At 37.4% G+C, this 15,843-nt stretch overlaps 1 protein-coding gene across 1 annotated transcript in view; it reads right to left on the minus strand.

The window, feature by feature from the left end:
• The window catches only part of LOC111192009 (protein NLRC5-like), a 67,177-nt gene that overhangs the window by 26,330 nt on the left and 25,004 nt on the right, over window positions 1-15,843 (minus strand). Inside the window, exons 6-9 of the mRNA XM_049475742.1 lie at window positions 4,741-4,914; window positions 4,315-4,488; window positions 2,695-2,868; window positions 794-970 (exon numbers count right to left, since the gene is read on the minus strand). Coding sequence (XP_049331699.1) covers window positions 794-970; window positions 2,695-2,868; window positions 4,315-4,488; window positions 4,741-4,914 — 699 coding nt within the window. The remainder of the gene's footprint in view (window positions 1-793; window positions 971-2,694; window positions 2,869-4,314; window positions 4,489-4,740; window positions 4,915-15,843) is intronic.

The following is a 15,843-nucleotide window of genomic DNA, read 5'->3' on the forward strand; positions in this document are numbered from 1 at the left end:
AACTTTTTGTATCCTTCCCCTGAACAACTATGTTGAACAATAATGCATCTTGCACATTTTCTGTTAGTACAATAAACTTAATTTCAATCCTGAATATTACTGTGTCCATCAGTTATTAGATATTTCAAACTGAAATGGCTGTTGTAAACACCCAAATATTTAGAACTAAAAATTATTAAGATTCATAGGGGTGCCCAAACTTTTTCATATGACTGTATGTCACATATTAGCCTGTGTATGTCCTGAGTTTTTTTTTTTTACCTCTTTTGGTTCTATGTGCTTCTGCTCTCTGTTTTCCTGTCGTGTTCCCAACCATTTTCTGACCCAGGTGTTCCTCACTCTCCGTGTGTATTTAAGCCCCTCTGTTTCAGTGTTCAGTGTGGAGTCTTTTGTGCGCTACCTTGCTGTGTATGTGTCAGGTTTGTTTTTGATTCTACTATTACAGTTTCTTTGCTCTCATCTTTGTTATTTTAGTTATTTCACTCTTTTATTCTTGTTTTGTGTTTTCTCATGTTTGCTTTCTATTTTATTTACTATAGTTTACTGTTCAATATTATTAAGGTTATAATCTGCACTTACGGCCATCCTCTCCACCTTCCTGCGTGACACAATATAGTCTATACATTATAAAATGTAAATAAATAAAGTAACATATAAAATAATAATTTTATATGTAGCATAAAATTACATTTGTTGATAATGACAAATCATCAACCATAAAACTTTCAAAACATGTTTTAAAAAAAAACATAAAAACACTAGTTTTTTTTTGTTACTGACAGTGTGTAAATACCTCAGTTTCTTCAGTTTAAAATTAGGATTTTGTAGTAAACTATACATCAGTTCTACTCCTTTGTCTCCAGGATCATTCTGGCTGAGATCCAGGTCTGTCAGGTGTGATGAGGGATTTGATTCCAGAGTTAAAGCTAGTTCAGCATACCCATCCTCTTTAATACTGCAGGAAGAAAGCCTAGAAGGAGAACATATGCTTTACTGAAAAACACTAAATTGAAACAGTATTTCAAGGTATGTCCTGTCTCTTTAATTCCTGAATTGCTATCCCCAATTCTGAAACTGCTATGAAGTGAGTTTTCCAATAACAAATGATTTTATCAATTTACAAACAACTTTAAGAACTTAGGGCATTTTCAGACTTGTATTCAATTTCTCTGGTCCAAATCAGTTTGTTTTCTTAGAGCGTTTCCCCTTCGGTTTGGTTTGGTGTGATTACTGTTTTCACTTCAGCAAACACAAACCTCTCCAAAGGTGCAAATGAACTAGAGTTCACTTTAACTGAACAAAATGGTACTGGTGTGAAAACACACTTCGGGCCCTGTTTTAATGATCTAACTATCAGCCATCAACCTCGCATCAGGCAGCTGCATTTAGGGTGTGTCGGTGTGTCCTTTGTGATTGTGAGAATACAAAAAAATTGAAGTGCACAGTTGAAAATGCAAGGCAAGAACTTACTCTGTTAATTAATCATGGGTGTGTTTTGGGCGAAACGGTCTGCACTGGAAACCACCAGTTGAAAACCAATTACCATAGTTTTTGTACCATAAGGTGCACTTAAAATGCTTTTATTGTCCGGAAAATTGTCAGTGTGCCTTATGTATGAATTCTACCAAGTTGTAAAGAGCAGTAAAACCACTTCACTGAACTGCAGCGTTATACAGAAGTTTCTCCAGCACTGGAGCAGTATTTGCTCTTTCCCTTTACTGTGATAAAACAAGGTACTTGGAACAACATGCTAGCTGATAGCACACTGGTTTAACGGAACACTCAGGGTTCTGTTATGTAGTGCTGTCAGGCAGCATTTATTAGCACTAAGCACTGCTAACCATGGCTAACGCTGCTGCTAACCACACAATTTTTTTTTAAATCTAAGCTTACACTAAATACATTGAAGCACTTTACTCATCCAAATAAAAAGTTTTCAGGAATGGAATCTGTGTACATAACCACCAATGCTCATTTGATAGAATTTTTTTTTTAATAATTACAGTTTTGTTTACTTAGGTGCACCACTTCACCTGCCTCTCTTCTTACCTTGATGCTCTTTCAATCTGGAACAGAGTAAATCTGAACTCATTAGACCACATTACAGGTTAGTCTCACTGAAAACAGTTTCTTCTAAGGCTACACAGCAGTTTTGGCCCAATCCCTCCAGTTCCTTTTGCATTGGATGTCTGGAAAGGTTTTTACTTTCACTATTAAACATATCCCTGAGATCTAGTTTTGTTTTTCTTCTATTTGATTTCACCAAACAGTTAAGTGATCGTCAATTGCCTTCAATATTTTCCTACATTGCTTTCTGGAAGATGTTTCCATTTTGTAATAATGTTTTGGACAGTTCTTAACCTGATTTCAGTAATCTCCTTAGATGTTTTCTCTGGTTGATGCATGACAATAATTTGATCCTTCTGAAACAGATTAACATATTTTCCTCATCCACAGGTTGTGTCTTTGTTTAACAAAAGAGAAGCTACTTACTGTATCAATTCCTTGCTCATTTCATCATGACCCCCCCAAACCCCCCAACTCTCACCCTCCACACCCCTGTTCATTGTCACCCCTCACCAGCACCAGCTCTCTGAACATACAGTAAATTTGCATTCCCTAAATTTACATTTGGATCCTATTGTCCACATGTGTTTATATCTTTAGGTGTATTATACTAGAATTAAAACTTACTTTAGTACTTTCAGTTTACAATTCTGACTTTTCAGCAGTATGCAAATCTGCTGCACTCCAGAATTGCCTAGCTCATTTCCACTCAGATCCAGGTCTTTCAGGTGTGAAGGATTGTAACACAGTGCTGATGATAAAGCAGCACAGCCTTCCTCTGAAATATTGCTGCTACTGAGCCTGTAAACAGAGGGTAATAGTTAGAAATTAGTTTACCCTAAAGTAGATATATGATTTGTAGTTTGTGATTTATCTATTGTACTGTGAAAATTACAATATACATCACATAAAACATGTAAAGAAGAAAAAGCATTTTGCCTAAAGCAAGCACATTTACCTGTCAATGAATTCCCTAGATGAAATTACATACAATCTTAAGCAATGTTAAAGTGGCATATTAAATACATTTAGACTATTGAAAAACATATACAGTCAGGCCCATAAATATTTGGACAGTTAAAAATATCTTATGAAATACTTATGGGGCTTTATAGGGGCTCAGAAGTAATTGAACATATATATTGAACTTTTATATAATGTGCATTTTTATTACATTGTTGAGAATTCTTTGCAGGCAACATATGCCTGAAATCTGGAACTTATGATAATCACCAAACACTAGGTTTCCTCTTTTACAGTTGTTGTGGATTTTTAAGTCTTTCTACCTTTAGTTTATTTTAGTATGCAATAAAATGTTGCTCGATCGTGTTCAGATCTGGTGATTAACTCAGCAACTGTAGAATATTCCACTTTTGCCCATGTCCATGCCACCACCATGTGACATGCTTTGTGTGTGTTGAGCCATTCCAGGCCTTCTACTTACTTTCTTCCTCCTATTATTCTGGTACAGCTTTGTTCCACTGTTAAGTGTCGTGGCATGCAGAACTCAAATCATGAAGATTGTATCACTGTCCAAATATTTGTTGGCCTAACTGTACACTACTGGTCAAAAGTATGTTTTAGGAAACCCCTATTGTTTAGTAGTCCAGTGGCAGTTGCCTAGATATTGCTTAGACAAGCTGCTTTTTTATTTTCTCATCTTAGCAATGACTTTATTAGTGATATCACTTCACCTGTCAGCTGTCAAAATTTTCTCCTCACTGCTACAACTGAAGCTTAGGCTATTTTAAAAGTTAATTCTGATCTGGCCGTTCAGACAGAATCACAGTGTAAAAAATTGCATACACATTGGATATGAATACCACGTACTTGATTTCAATACACTGTACCTTGTGGCCCTGATTAGAATGGGAAGTGTCAGTTTCATACGACATGGCTGTGTCACATATGACTTAAAAGATTGAATTTGGGCTACATTTACCTGCTGTGTGAACATTGACTACGTCTATTCTTCAGCTGAGCTAAAGGGGTTGCCATGTGGGTCAGCCAGACCTCTTCCAGACCTTTTCTCCAGTAAACAATTTTTTTTTTATTCCTTGTATTGTTTTGTATCCTTTTCCAAATGTCAGAATATTTACATTGATACAGATCTACAGTAAATTGGTAACCAATTACTTGCTTCTTATAAAACACCCTTACCCCTTTTCTATTTTTTTTCTGTAAAACCCTTTACCATTTAAGTTAACTGGATTTTGTACCATTTCAGGTTATTCAGAGGCTACATACTTTATTGTCTCAGGTCTGCAGTGTTGATCTTCCAGTAGAGCAGAGAGCTGTTTCACTGCTTGGTCTCCTTGTATCTTTCCACTCAGGTCCAGCTCTTTCAACAGTAATGGGTTTACTCCTAGAACTTTTCCTAGAAAATCACATGCTTCCTCTGCATCAGAACTTTTCAACAGCCTGCAGAGACAAAAAAGGATTATTATTTAGTTTTATATTGAAAATGTGTCTTCTTCTTGGTAGAATGATCTTTCAATGCAAAGAATGCAGTGTAGATTTTTTTTTACCACGTGAATAAATACCACATATTTATGTACAAGAAATTATTCATTAAATCGCACATTAAGGCTACATAGTTGAGCACAAATAGAAAACTTTTTTTATTGCTTTTGCACATTTGTACCACATCAACTACACTACATGTTTGTTTACCTAATTGTCTTCAGTTTACAATTTTGACATTTCTGTACATCTGTGATCAGCTTGACTCCTTTATCTCCAGGATCATTTCCTATGAGATCCAGCTCTATCAGGTGTGAGAAGTTTGAATTCAGAGCTGAAGCAAGAGCATCATATCCTTCCTCTGTTATGCTGCAGAATGAAAGCCTAAAACATGATGTTTTATTATTAAATAACTTCAATTACTTTTATAGTCAATATACCTAAATCATTTTATCTGTATTCAAATCTATTTTAACTTACCCCAGTATCTGCAGTATACAGTTTTTATTTTTCAGTAGCACACAAAGATGCTGCAATCCAGCATTTCCTAGTTCATTCAAACTAAGGTCCAACACAATCAGGTGTGAAAGATTTGAACAAAGAGCTACAGAAAGAACTTTACAGCCTTTCTCTGTAATATTGCTGTTTCTTAGCCTACAAACAGAGAGAATAGTTATTAACGCTAACAAAAAACAATATGTACACTTTTTTTATGTTTAATTGTTCAAAATGCTGCATACTTTAGTTTTTTAGCTCTGCAGTGTGTATCCTCCAAGAGAGCAGAGAGCTGCTGCACTTTTGAATCTCCTTGTATCTTCTCACTCAGATCCAGCTCTCTCAGGAGTAGAGGATTTTCCCCAAGATAATAAGTCAGTAAAGCACACGTTTTCTCCACATCAGGCATTAAAAGTCTGTAACAAAAACACACATGTGATCATTCTAGGAGAGTCTGATAGTAATTTTCATTTTATAACAATTTATAATAATGTGTATTTACCTTTTATTTTCATAAAATCACATGACCAACTACTATAAACAGTGTATTCTTGTAATTCAATGTTTTTTTTACAGAAATATATCTGAGGAAAAGATTGACAAAAGCTTATGAAAAACATTTTACTATGTAGTTACTTGTCATCTGGGAGTACTTATTCTATGGTGAGAAACACCAAACAATGACATTAAATCTGCAATTTCTCCAGATCAGAGATAGATAAACAAGAAATGGCTTCTTGATTAAGTGAGTCACAGGGCTAGAACCAATTCTGGAGAAAAAATGGAAGTATAAAAGAAAATGATTAAACTCTTTTTTTATTTCTGCAAAAACATGTCAAATCAAATCATTTAATCACAGTAAAACACTAAGAAGAGAAACTAATTAAACAAGTGATACAAAACTTTTTTTTATTTTAGCAAAATGTCCTACATTCAATATCTCTAATACAAAAAAGTGTGTTCACTTCACATTGGTCATATATATAACTTAGGTCAGAACTTCAGCTCAAAGAATTAGTGTCAGACAGCAGCACCATGCTTAAATACACAACAGAACAAATACACACAGCAGATTTCACATCTTTGTTGTGATTTGAATAGAGACTCTTAAAACTGTCTGAATTAAGACAGCAGAGGTACACTACTTCTTCGAAGAACCCAGCAGATCTATTAAGAGGACTTAAAGCTTATACATTTATGCACAATGAGACATAAATAGTAGACTTTCTCAGCAAACCCGAGGATGAATGGCCACAAAATTCAGACCACTTTGATTATCTTGCCATCGTGGATCCCAAGGTCAGAGCAAACTGCACTAAGTGCTAGATCTTTTGCCATTCAGAGGTAAGTGTTAGCGGCCTGTAGCCTGCTGTTAACCCAGGCTAGCACTGCTGGAGCAGCATTAATATTAGACATTAACTGCACTAAGTGCTATATCTTTCGTCATTCAGAGGTGAGTATTAGCGGCCTGTAGCCTGCTGCTAACTCCGGCTAGCACTGCTGGAGCAGCATTAGCATTAGCCACTAACCACGCTAGTTCTTTTTGTACTGAGAGCATAGTACAGGTATCTGGTGGGACACAGTTGAGAAACGTACCTGTATGTGTATGTACAAGGTGGAGAGTGGAGCGGTGTTAATAAAAAGTTGAGAGTTAATGCTACACCCAGTGTCTCCCTTCTGAGTGCGTTGCAATGCTAGATTAAAGCATAATAGTACACTTTTGTCATTCAGATTAGAGTATACCAGACTTTAGGCTGTGTGTTTACCGTGTTAAAACAAACTAAGTGGGATGAACCACTAGCTGATATCGCCCTGGCTTACTGGAACACTAAGGGTTCCTCAGTGTAGCTGGTGGGCAGCATTAGCCTTACTGTAAATAAACAGAAATGGAAGTGCTTTACTTAACCAAATAAACCGTTTTCAGGAGAAACATCTGTGTAGATTAACTTTCCAAATAAATGATCACAGTTTTGTTTACTTAACTTAGTTAGTTTAACACTCATTAACCAGAGCTCTGTCTCAAGGGTTCTGAAGCAGGATTTGATAGCCAGCCTGCTTATTAGTTTAATTGTTAACCACATTGCATACTCACTTTTCACTCCTGAAATATCATCTTAAATATAGATGTTGATGCTGCTCAAGCTGAATGTGTTTCTGTGGCTTAGGTCTGTGGATGATTCTTCTTGTAAAACATTCTTATAGTTAACTAAAATAACTTCAGCATTGTCTACCTACAGGCTACCAATCTAGCTTATTGAGGTGACAATCTGAACACCAGAACTCTCATAGCAGGACAGATCTACAGATGGCGATATTATTTGTAAAAGATTTGGGGCTTTTCAGAAGATATCGGGGGCACATGATCAAAAATCATGTTTACAACAAAAGTAAAATCACCTTAGTTCCTGCAGTTGGCAGTTTGAAGTTTCAAGTAGATCAGTTAGAAGCTGCACTCCAGTTTCTCCAGGATTGTTCTTTCTGAGATCAAGCTGTATCAGATGTGATGAAGTGTTTGATTCCAAGGCTGAAGCCAGATCAGCATATCCTTTCTCTCTTATGCTGCAACCTGAAAGCCTAAAGACAAGAGAACATTTTTTAAAACTTTAGAAAATGATCCTTGTAAACTATAAAAACTATTAAGAACTATTAAGAACTATTAAAAACTAATAAGTCATTATTAACTATAATGCATCTGATTTGTAGTGGTGTCAATCAATTAAATTTTTTTTAGATTATTCACAACAATATTCTGTGATTAACTGCTATTAATCACACTTGTTCTTCTTAAGCTCAAATTTGTAATTTTCCCAATTAACTTGCTAAAAGATTAACCATGCTGAAAGATCCAGTCCTTTCACTGCCATATCTGTTTTCCTTTGTTTAACTGTCCTCTTTCTGGTGCCTTATTATTTCAGTTCCTTGTCTTGCACCATGTCTTCACTAATTCACTCATTGTAAATAGTGTTCCCATCTTTGTGTAGCTTGTTACACTTCCTGATCTAGGCATTTCTAGTGTACCTTAATTTCTGTGCTATTGAGCACACTTGATTATAAGCTGCAATGGACTATAAGCCGCACTTTTAATTAAATAAGCTATGTACAGAAATAAAGCTACATACCACAAACAGAGCTACAACATGGCTGGCTGGTTTAAAAAAATAAAACAGTAGTCTATCAGATAAAGTCACGAGAGTAAAGTCGTAATATTAAAAGGAAAAAGTAGATAAATTACTTAGGCTGTAGTTTAAGCAGCTTGAAGGGAAAGGAGCATATTCCACTCAAAATCTGTTACAGGGCTGCTTTGATTACCACCAGTTAGCTACATTTATAATCTGCTGCTTATTAATGCTCGAGTGTTATAGTTAGATAATAGAGTGTCCATATTTTGCAGTGGAGGCTTCGCTACTGGGAGCCTAGCCGATATTGTGCTTCCTCATCACGAGATGCCCTGTCTAGAGAGTGCATTGGTTCATGTTTGAGTAAAAAGGTTTATGTTTGAGTAAAATAAACATTGTTGTTTCATTCTATAAACTACAGACAATTTTTCTCCCGTTGGTTTATATAAAATGTATATAATGGAATTTGGGACAGTTCTATAAATGGCTAACATGAGACCTGCTTTAAATCTGTAAAACTTGAAAAAAATTAAAATGGCTGGTCTAAAGTAATAACAATACATTGTTTGAAGATGTTTTTTTAGTGGGCAGTTTATGTTATAATTTTGAACAATCTGATAAGTTATTTCAATATGCCTTTTTAAAATGTGTTTTAGATGTGGCCAAATGTAATTGTGACATGTAGAACATTGATATCATGATATTACACTAAAACAATTATCCTTTTTATAGAATTAATTTGTAAGCCTAATATAAATTTATTGGAGAGTAAAATGGTGCTGTTTAATGTAATTTCCTTGAAAGCAGAAAGAAAATAAAAGCTCAACAGGTAACGGCAGAATTCCTCCAAGAAGCACAGTGAGCTCTGCCAACCCGGGATGCAAGAAGCTCGGAGCCCCACTTTAAATTCACGGTTCATGCTGATGTTGAGTAGCTGCAAATACTTTGTTGTCCTGTCAACCCCTGGATTAATCTACACACATTTCTTTTGAAGCTCATTAGCCCAGAAAAATATAATATATTAGCCGCACCGTTATGTAAGCCACAGTGTTTAAAGCGTGTGAAAATTAGCGGCTTATAGCCCAGAAATTACGGTACTATTGGGTGCTTTTGTTTTAGTGGAATTTTTTTTGTCATTTCTACTGTTAAATCTTAGCTTGCTCATATATCCTGCATATTAATAAAAGTAATTTTTGGGACGCTGTGTATTTTTAGAGTGTCTGTTTAGTATAGAAACATGAGTCTCTATTAACTAAAAAAGTGTGTCTAATAATGAAAATCGTATTCTGATTATTTGCTAAGATTTAAAAAAAAAAAAAAAAACTTACTTCAGTTTCAGTAGTCCACACTCAGGTTTCTTCAACAAATCACAGATTTGTTTCACACCAGCATCATATAGTTCATTTCCACTTAGATCCAGCACTTTCAGGTGAGAAGGGTTTGAACAAAGGCCTGCTGATAGGGCCACACAGCCCTGTTCTGTAATACTGCTGTGATTCAGCCTGTACACAGAGAGTTTCGGTGGAGAAAAGAAACAATTTGTTAAATAAGAAATATCACATTACTTTATGATTGGTGCATTATACAAAATTGCATTTAAGAAGTGCTTCCATTGTATCATTCAGAAGTGAGTCTCACAATCCCTGGTACACTCAAGATTCTGTGAATGTGAACAGAAGAAAGAACATATTAATCATGCCTCTAAGACGTGATGCTAAAGACGCTCAGTGAAACCTCATCTGTCTACCTGCAGGCTTCACTCAGGCAGCGCTTTGACTGTTTCGTCAGAAGAAACCACCAAGGCTATGCATTTTTTTCTTTTTTACGGGGAGCAGGTGTTCCAGTCCCAGCTTGTGTGTGTCAGGCACATTAGCGAAGGTTTGTGTCTTTGAGGTAGCCCGTAATTCTGGGATAGAGAAGGTTGAGCTAAAAAAAATTCTCAGCATAGAAGAAACTTGTGGCTGGCTGGCTTGGAGTCAGCTCTACATCTCACTCATTGTGGAGGGAAGGGAAGCTAAGAAGCTTTTGATAGGACAATTTTGGCACAAATGTCACTCATGCTGCAACCCAATATGAAAAACATGTATAGTTCAAAACAAATGTTTTTCTTGCTTAAATCACATACCACAACATATATTGTGTTTCTTATATGCTCATTACAACATTTTTTCTTCTACGTATGACCACATTCATACAAAAACACACATAAGGGACTCCTATACAAAAACTATAAATGGTTTATGTAAAACCTACAATTTTGACTTTAATAGAAAATATGTCCTCTTTAATTTTAAATAACATTTTAGATTGATTTCATGTAATTCTTCATATGAATTCATATGATTCTTCATTCAATTAAAATGTATTTTATACCTACATTTTTTGCAATGATATGGATGTGCTTAAATTGAAGGTCTGAGTTTCAAGTCTTGCATATTTCTAGGTAATATCTTACACCACAATATATAGAATTACTGCATTATTATAATATAATAAACATAATGTATGTAGATATTATCTTATTAGTGCATGGGGAGCTCACTCAGAGAGGGGTTTGAACCCTGGTCGAAATGTCTTAAATCGGGTTATGAACTGTCCATTGTGTTATTAAAAAGTGGAAGCACAGTAGGGAAACATCATCTTCCAGGAAGGAATGTGTTCGTAAAAAAAAAAAAAATGATCATGGTCAGCAATCACTTAAACAATTGGAGAAATCAAATGGTAAAAAACAACACTAGAACTTAAGGGATTAAGACTAAACAGCGGTTTAGACTTAAAAAACACACTTATCAGTGAGGCTAACTGCAAAAACAGCTTCACTTTGTTGGGGAGCACAATGAGTGGGATCTTTTTTGGTCAGGTGATGTACTATTATCGCATACATACATACAGCTCTGGGAAAAAATTAAGAGTCAACTTCAGTTTCTGAATCAGTTTCTCTGATTTTGCTTTTTATAGGTATATGTTTAAGTAAAATGAACATTGTTGTTTTATTCTATAAACTACAGACAATTTTTCTCCCAAATTCTAAATAAAAATATTGTCATTTAAAGAATTTATTTGCAGAAAATGAGAAATGGCTGAAATAACAAAAAGAGGCAGAACTTTCAGACCTCAAATAATGCAAAGAAAACAAGCTCATATTCATAAAGTTGTAAGAGTTTTAAAATTTGACTTTATGTTTCCTCCACCATATATTATGGTTTGGATGATGTTTTATGCCAGATTTAGTGCAGCAATAGTTTAATCTTAGTGGCATCTATCTACAAAACATTTTGCCAGTACTATTGCAGAGGTTTATTGTGACTTGAGTGATTTGAGTTGGGCTTTTTAGCAAATGGGTTTATATACCTTTTCCACTATTAGTTTTTGGTTTCTCTTCATTCTTTCTTCATCAATTTTCTCAATCAACCCATAAGACCCCAGACACATTTCTGAATATTGAATTAAAAATGTAATCAGATAAATTCAGTGGGCAGGTCATTTGTGTTTTTTTTTTATTGTTGGCACATGGTCAAGGTCAAGGTCAAGAGGCTTTTATTGTCATTACATCTGAGTACAGGTACACAGTGTGATGAAATTACGTTCCTCCGGAACCATGGTGCAACACAGAACAACAAGCAATAGACAACATAAAGTGCAGGAGTGACGACAGTGCAACATAAAATTATAAAATTATAACACTAAATAACAATAAATACAATAAATACAAAAGACGAGACAATTTAAAGACAGGACAGTGCAGTACCGATACGGTATAATAAAGTGTATAGTGGGGATAAGGTGCAGAGATGTGTGACATACTGTAACATATATAATCACAGCAGTTACTGAGGTAGAGTTTATAGTTTTTAAGAGTGCAGCAAATAAAGTCATGTCAGCCTCTGTGTGCTGACTGGGTGTGTGTGTGGGTGAAGTTCAGTTCTTTGTGAGTGTAAAGGGGGGGGGGGTGTACAGTTTAGTTTTGTGTGAGTGTGTTGGGTGAGTGGTGGGTGGGGTGGGGGTTCAGTTCTGTCTCTGTGCGTTGAGAAGTCTGACTGCCTGGTGGATGAAGCTGTTGCAGAGTCTAGTATTGGAGGCTCGGATGCTCCTGTATCTTCTGCCGGACGGCATCAGAGCGAAGAGTCCGTGTGAGGGATGGGTGGGGTTGTCCACAATGCTGGTGGCTTTGCGGATGCAGCGTGTGGTGTAGATCTCGGTGATGGAGGGAAGAGAGACTCTGATGATTTTCTCAGCTGTCCGCACTATCCGCTGTAGGGTCTTGCGGTCTGAGGTGTTGCAATTCCCAAACCAGCCGGTAATGCAGGTGCTCAGGATGCTTTCTACAGTCCCTCTGTAGAACATGGTGAGGATGGGGGGTGGGAGACGTGCTTTCCTCAGTCTCCGCAGGAAGTAGAGGCGCTGCTGGGCTTTCTTGGTTATGGAGCTGGTGTTGAGAGACCAGGTGAGGTTCTCTGCAATGTGAACACCGAGGAACTTGGTGTTATCCACAATTTCCACAGCAGAGCCGTTGATGTTCAGCGGGTGGTGGACACCTGGAGCTCTCCTGAAGTCAACAACCATCTCCTTGGTTTTATCCACGTTAAGAGATAGGTTGTTGGTTCTGCACCAATCCGTCAGCCACTGCACCTCCTCTCTGTATGCTGACTCGTCGTTCTTGCTGATGAGGCCAACTACAGTTGTGTCATCAGCAAACTTGATGATGTGGTTTGAGCTGTACTTTGCAGTACAGTCATGAGTCAGCAGAGTGAACAGCAGTGGGCTGAGCACACAGCCCTGGGGGGCGCCGGTGCTCAGTATGGTGGTGCTGGAGGTGTTGTTTCCAATCCTGACTGATTGTGGTCTCTCAGTCAGGAAGTCTAAAACCCAGTTGCAGAGGGAGGAGTTCAGGCCCAGCAAGCTCAGTTTTCCGATCAGATGCTGAGGGATGATGGTGTTGAATGCTGAACTGAAGTTGATGAACAGCATTCGAACAAAGCAGTCTTTGTTGTCCAGGTGGGTGAGAGCCAGGTGGAGCGCAGTAGAGATGGCATCGTCTGTTGATCTGTTTGGACGATACGCAAACTGCAGAGGGTCCAGTGAGGACGGGAGCTGGTTTTTGATGTGCCTCATAACCAGCTTCTCAAAGCACTTCATAATGATGGGAGTAAGTGCAATGGGACGGTAGTCATTAAGGCAGGACACTTGAGACTTCTTCGGCACAGGGACGATGGTGGTCGTCTTGAAGCACGTCGGCACGATTGCAGTACTCAGAGAGATGTTGAAAATGTCCGTGAGAACATCCGTGAGTTGTTCTGCACATCCTCTGAGCACTCTGCCAGGTATGCTGTCTGGTCCTGGGGCTTTCCGTGGGTTGACTCTGAGTAGAGTTTTCCACACATCAGCTGAGGACAGGCACAGTACCTGATCGTTTGGAGGAGGTGTATTCTTCCTTGCTGTTGTGTAGATGCCCTGCCACATGCGCCGAGTGTCAGTAGTGTCCTGGAAGTGTGCGTGGATTTTCTTTGCGTAGGTGCGCTTTGCCTCTCTGATCCCCCGGGAGAGCTTGGCTCTAGCTGTTCGGAGGCCAGCCCTGTCCCCTGACTTAAAGGCCTTGTCTCGGGATCTCAGCAGCACACGCACCTCTGCAGTCATCCACGGCTTCTGGTTGGGGCGGGTTGTGATGGTTTTGGAGACAGTAACATCATCAATGCACTTGCTGATGTAGCCAGTCACTGAGTCTGTGTACTCCTCCAGGTTGATGAAGTCATCAGAGGTAGCAGCTTCTCCCAGTCAGTGTGCTCAAAACAGTCCTGAAGAGGACAGCCAATATGCCAATGTGGCCCTCGGCCAAAATGAGTTTGACACCCCTGCTTTAGAGAGACGATGCTCTGTCCAGCTATATACAGTCTATGAGATGAACAAACACACATTCACTCGCTGTCCTGCAGTGATCGTCTCTGGATGTTCAGTATATATCATTTCGGGGCACGGTGAGAGTGCAGAGTGCCATTAGGAACTTTCCAATTCTTTTAAAGGGATCAGTGACACATATGTCACCATTAGGCTCTTTTGGGTTAAGATATTAATGATTAATGATGATTGTTTGTGTGGTATTATTTTAGGCACATTGTATTTGTCAGTACTTGGATAAAGATCAGATCACATATTCTGACAAATTTATGCAGAAACGTGTGTGTGTGTGTGTGTGTGTGTATATATATATATATATATATATATATATATATATATATATATATATATATATATATATGTATGTTAGTGGTGTCAATCCGATTAAACTGATTAATCACAACAAAATTCTGTGATTAACTGTGATTAATCACATTAGTTTTTCTTCAGACGCAATTTTTTTATAGTGGATATTTAAATGTTAATAAAAGAATGAATGTAAGAAATGTAAAATGCAATTATATGCATTTTGTTGTCATTTAAAATAATAGTATATATTTGTATGTTTGAGGGGAGATAAAATCAACGTAGGGTGCTGAAAAAAAGAATGCATGATAAATTGGATTGTAAATGTCTCAGCTTGGTTGTGAGGATTTCTGAATATAAACTTAATTTGCTGAGTATAAAAATCTCAGGAATGACAAGAAAAAAATATATATATATATATATATATATATTAGGGATGGGACTTGATTAAAATTTTTAATCAAATTAACTACAGGCTTTAAAATTAATTAATCAAAATTAATCGCATATTAATTATTATTTGGCTTGAAAACAGTGAGAAGTAATTTTTTCCACATGGATTTTGAATGACACTACATTAGTAGTGCTTAATCAACAAAATATTGTTTATTTATTTCAAAACCAAGATCAACAGGCCAGTGCCAATTCTGCCATAAAGTTCAGCATATTTAGGAAAGTAAATTTCAGAAATTCAGGTAGCTCCATAGGCAGAGGTAGACTGTTTTTGTTAAACACAATACTTTCAAGTACATTCAGAACAATGTAACCCCTGACTATTAGAAAACATCTCTGTTGCTTCAGGGGCTATTACAGACTTTGCGGATTTATCAACAGTTGAAATGATTACAAAAAACAAAGAGAGAATCAATTTCAGTCCAACTCTCAACTCTCTTTATCACCGTTTTTCTGCATGGCAGCTCATACGTAGTGTCAGACAATGCAATCTGAAGTACCCTTTCAGCCCCTTATCCAGTGCATTGGTCATTTTCTCCGTTGTGGTCTTGCTTACCCTGCCCTGCCACGCTAGCTGCTACATGTTTTGCATTGAGGTGATATTTGAGGCTTGATATGCTGCGATGATACGCAAATTCTTTGTTGCATAATCTGCACACAACCACGCTCTTGTCAACACTCCCATCCGTCTTTGTTTTAAAACAAAACTTCCCCTGCACAGGGCCAACTAAAGCGTTCTCATCAGCTTCTTCGCTCATGTCGCTAATGTTTACTGTGGTTCTTCTTCTTCTGTTTCCCTCTGGCTGATTCCGCCAGGCATTAGTGCTGCCCCCACAGGTGAAATCTCAAACGACTTCTTCTGAGTTTCCAGCAGGCTGTGTACAACACCATCAGATGTAATTTTTTTTTAATGATTTTTGAGCAGCCGTATGGCTTCTGGAGTAAAAGAGCTCAGGGCATGTGTCTGTCTGATATAATTACTGTGTTATAAGACCTGCAAGAGGAACTGACAAAAATGAAGAAAAAACACACCAAAACAGCCCAGGGTTCA

This window comes from Astyanax mexicanus, chromosome 3 (genome assembly GCF_023375975.1).
Source record: "Astyanax mexicanus isolate ESR-SI-001 chromosome 3, AstMex3_surface, whole genome shotgun sequence".
In the NCBI taxonomy this organism is placed as follows: Eukaryota; Metazoa; Chordata; class Actinopteri; order Characiformes; family Acestrorhamphidae; genus Astyanax; species Astyanax mexicanus.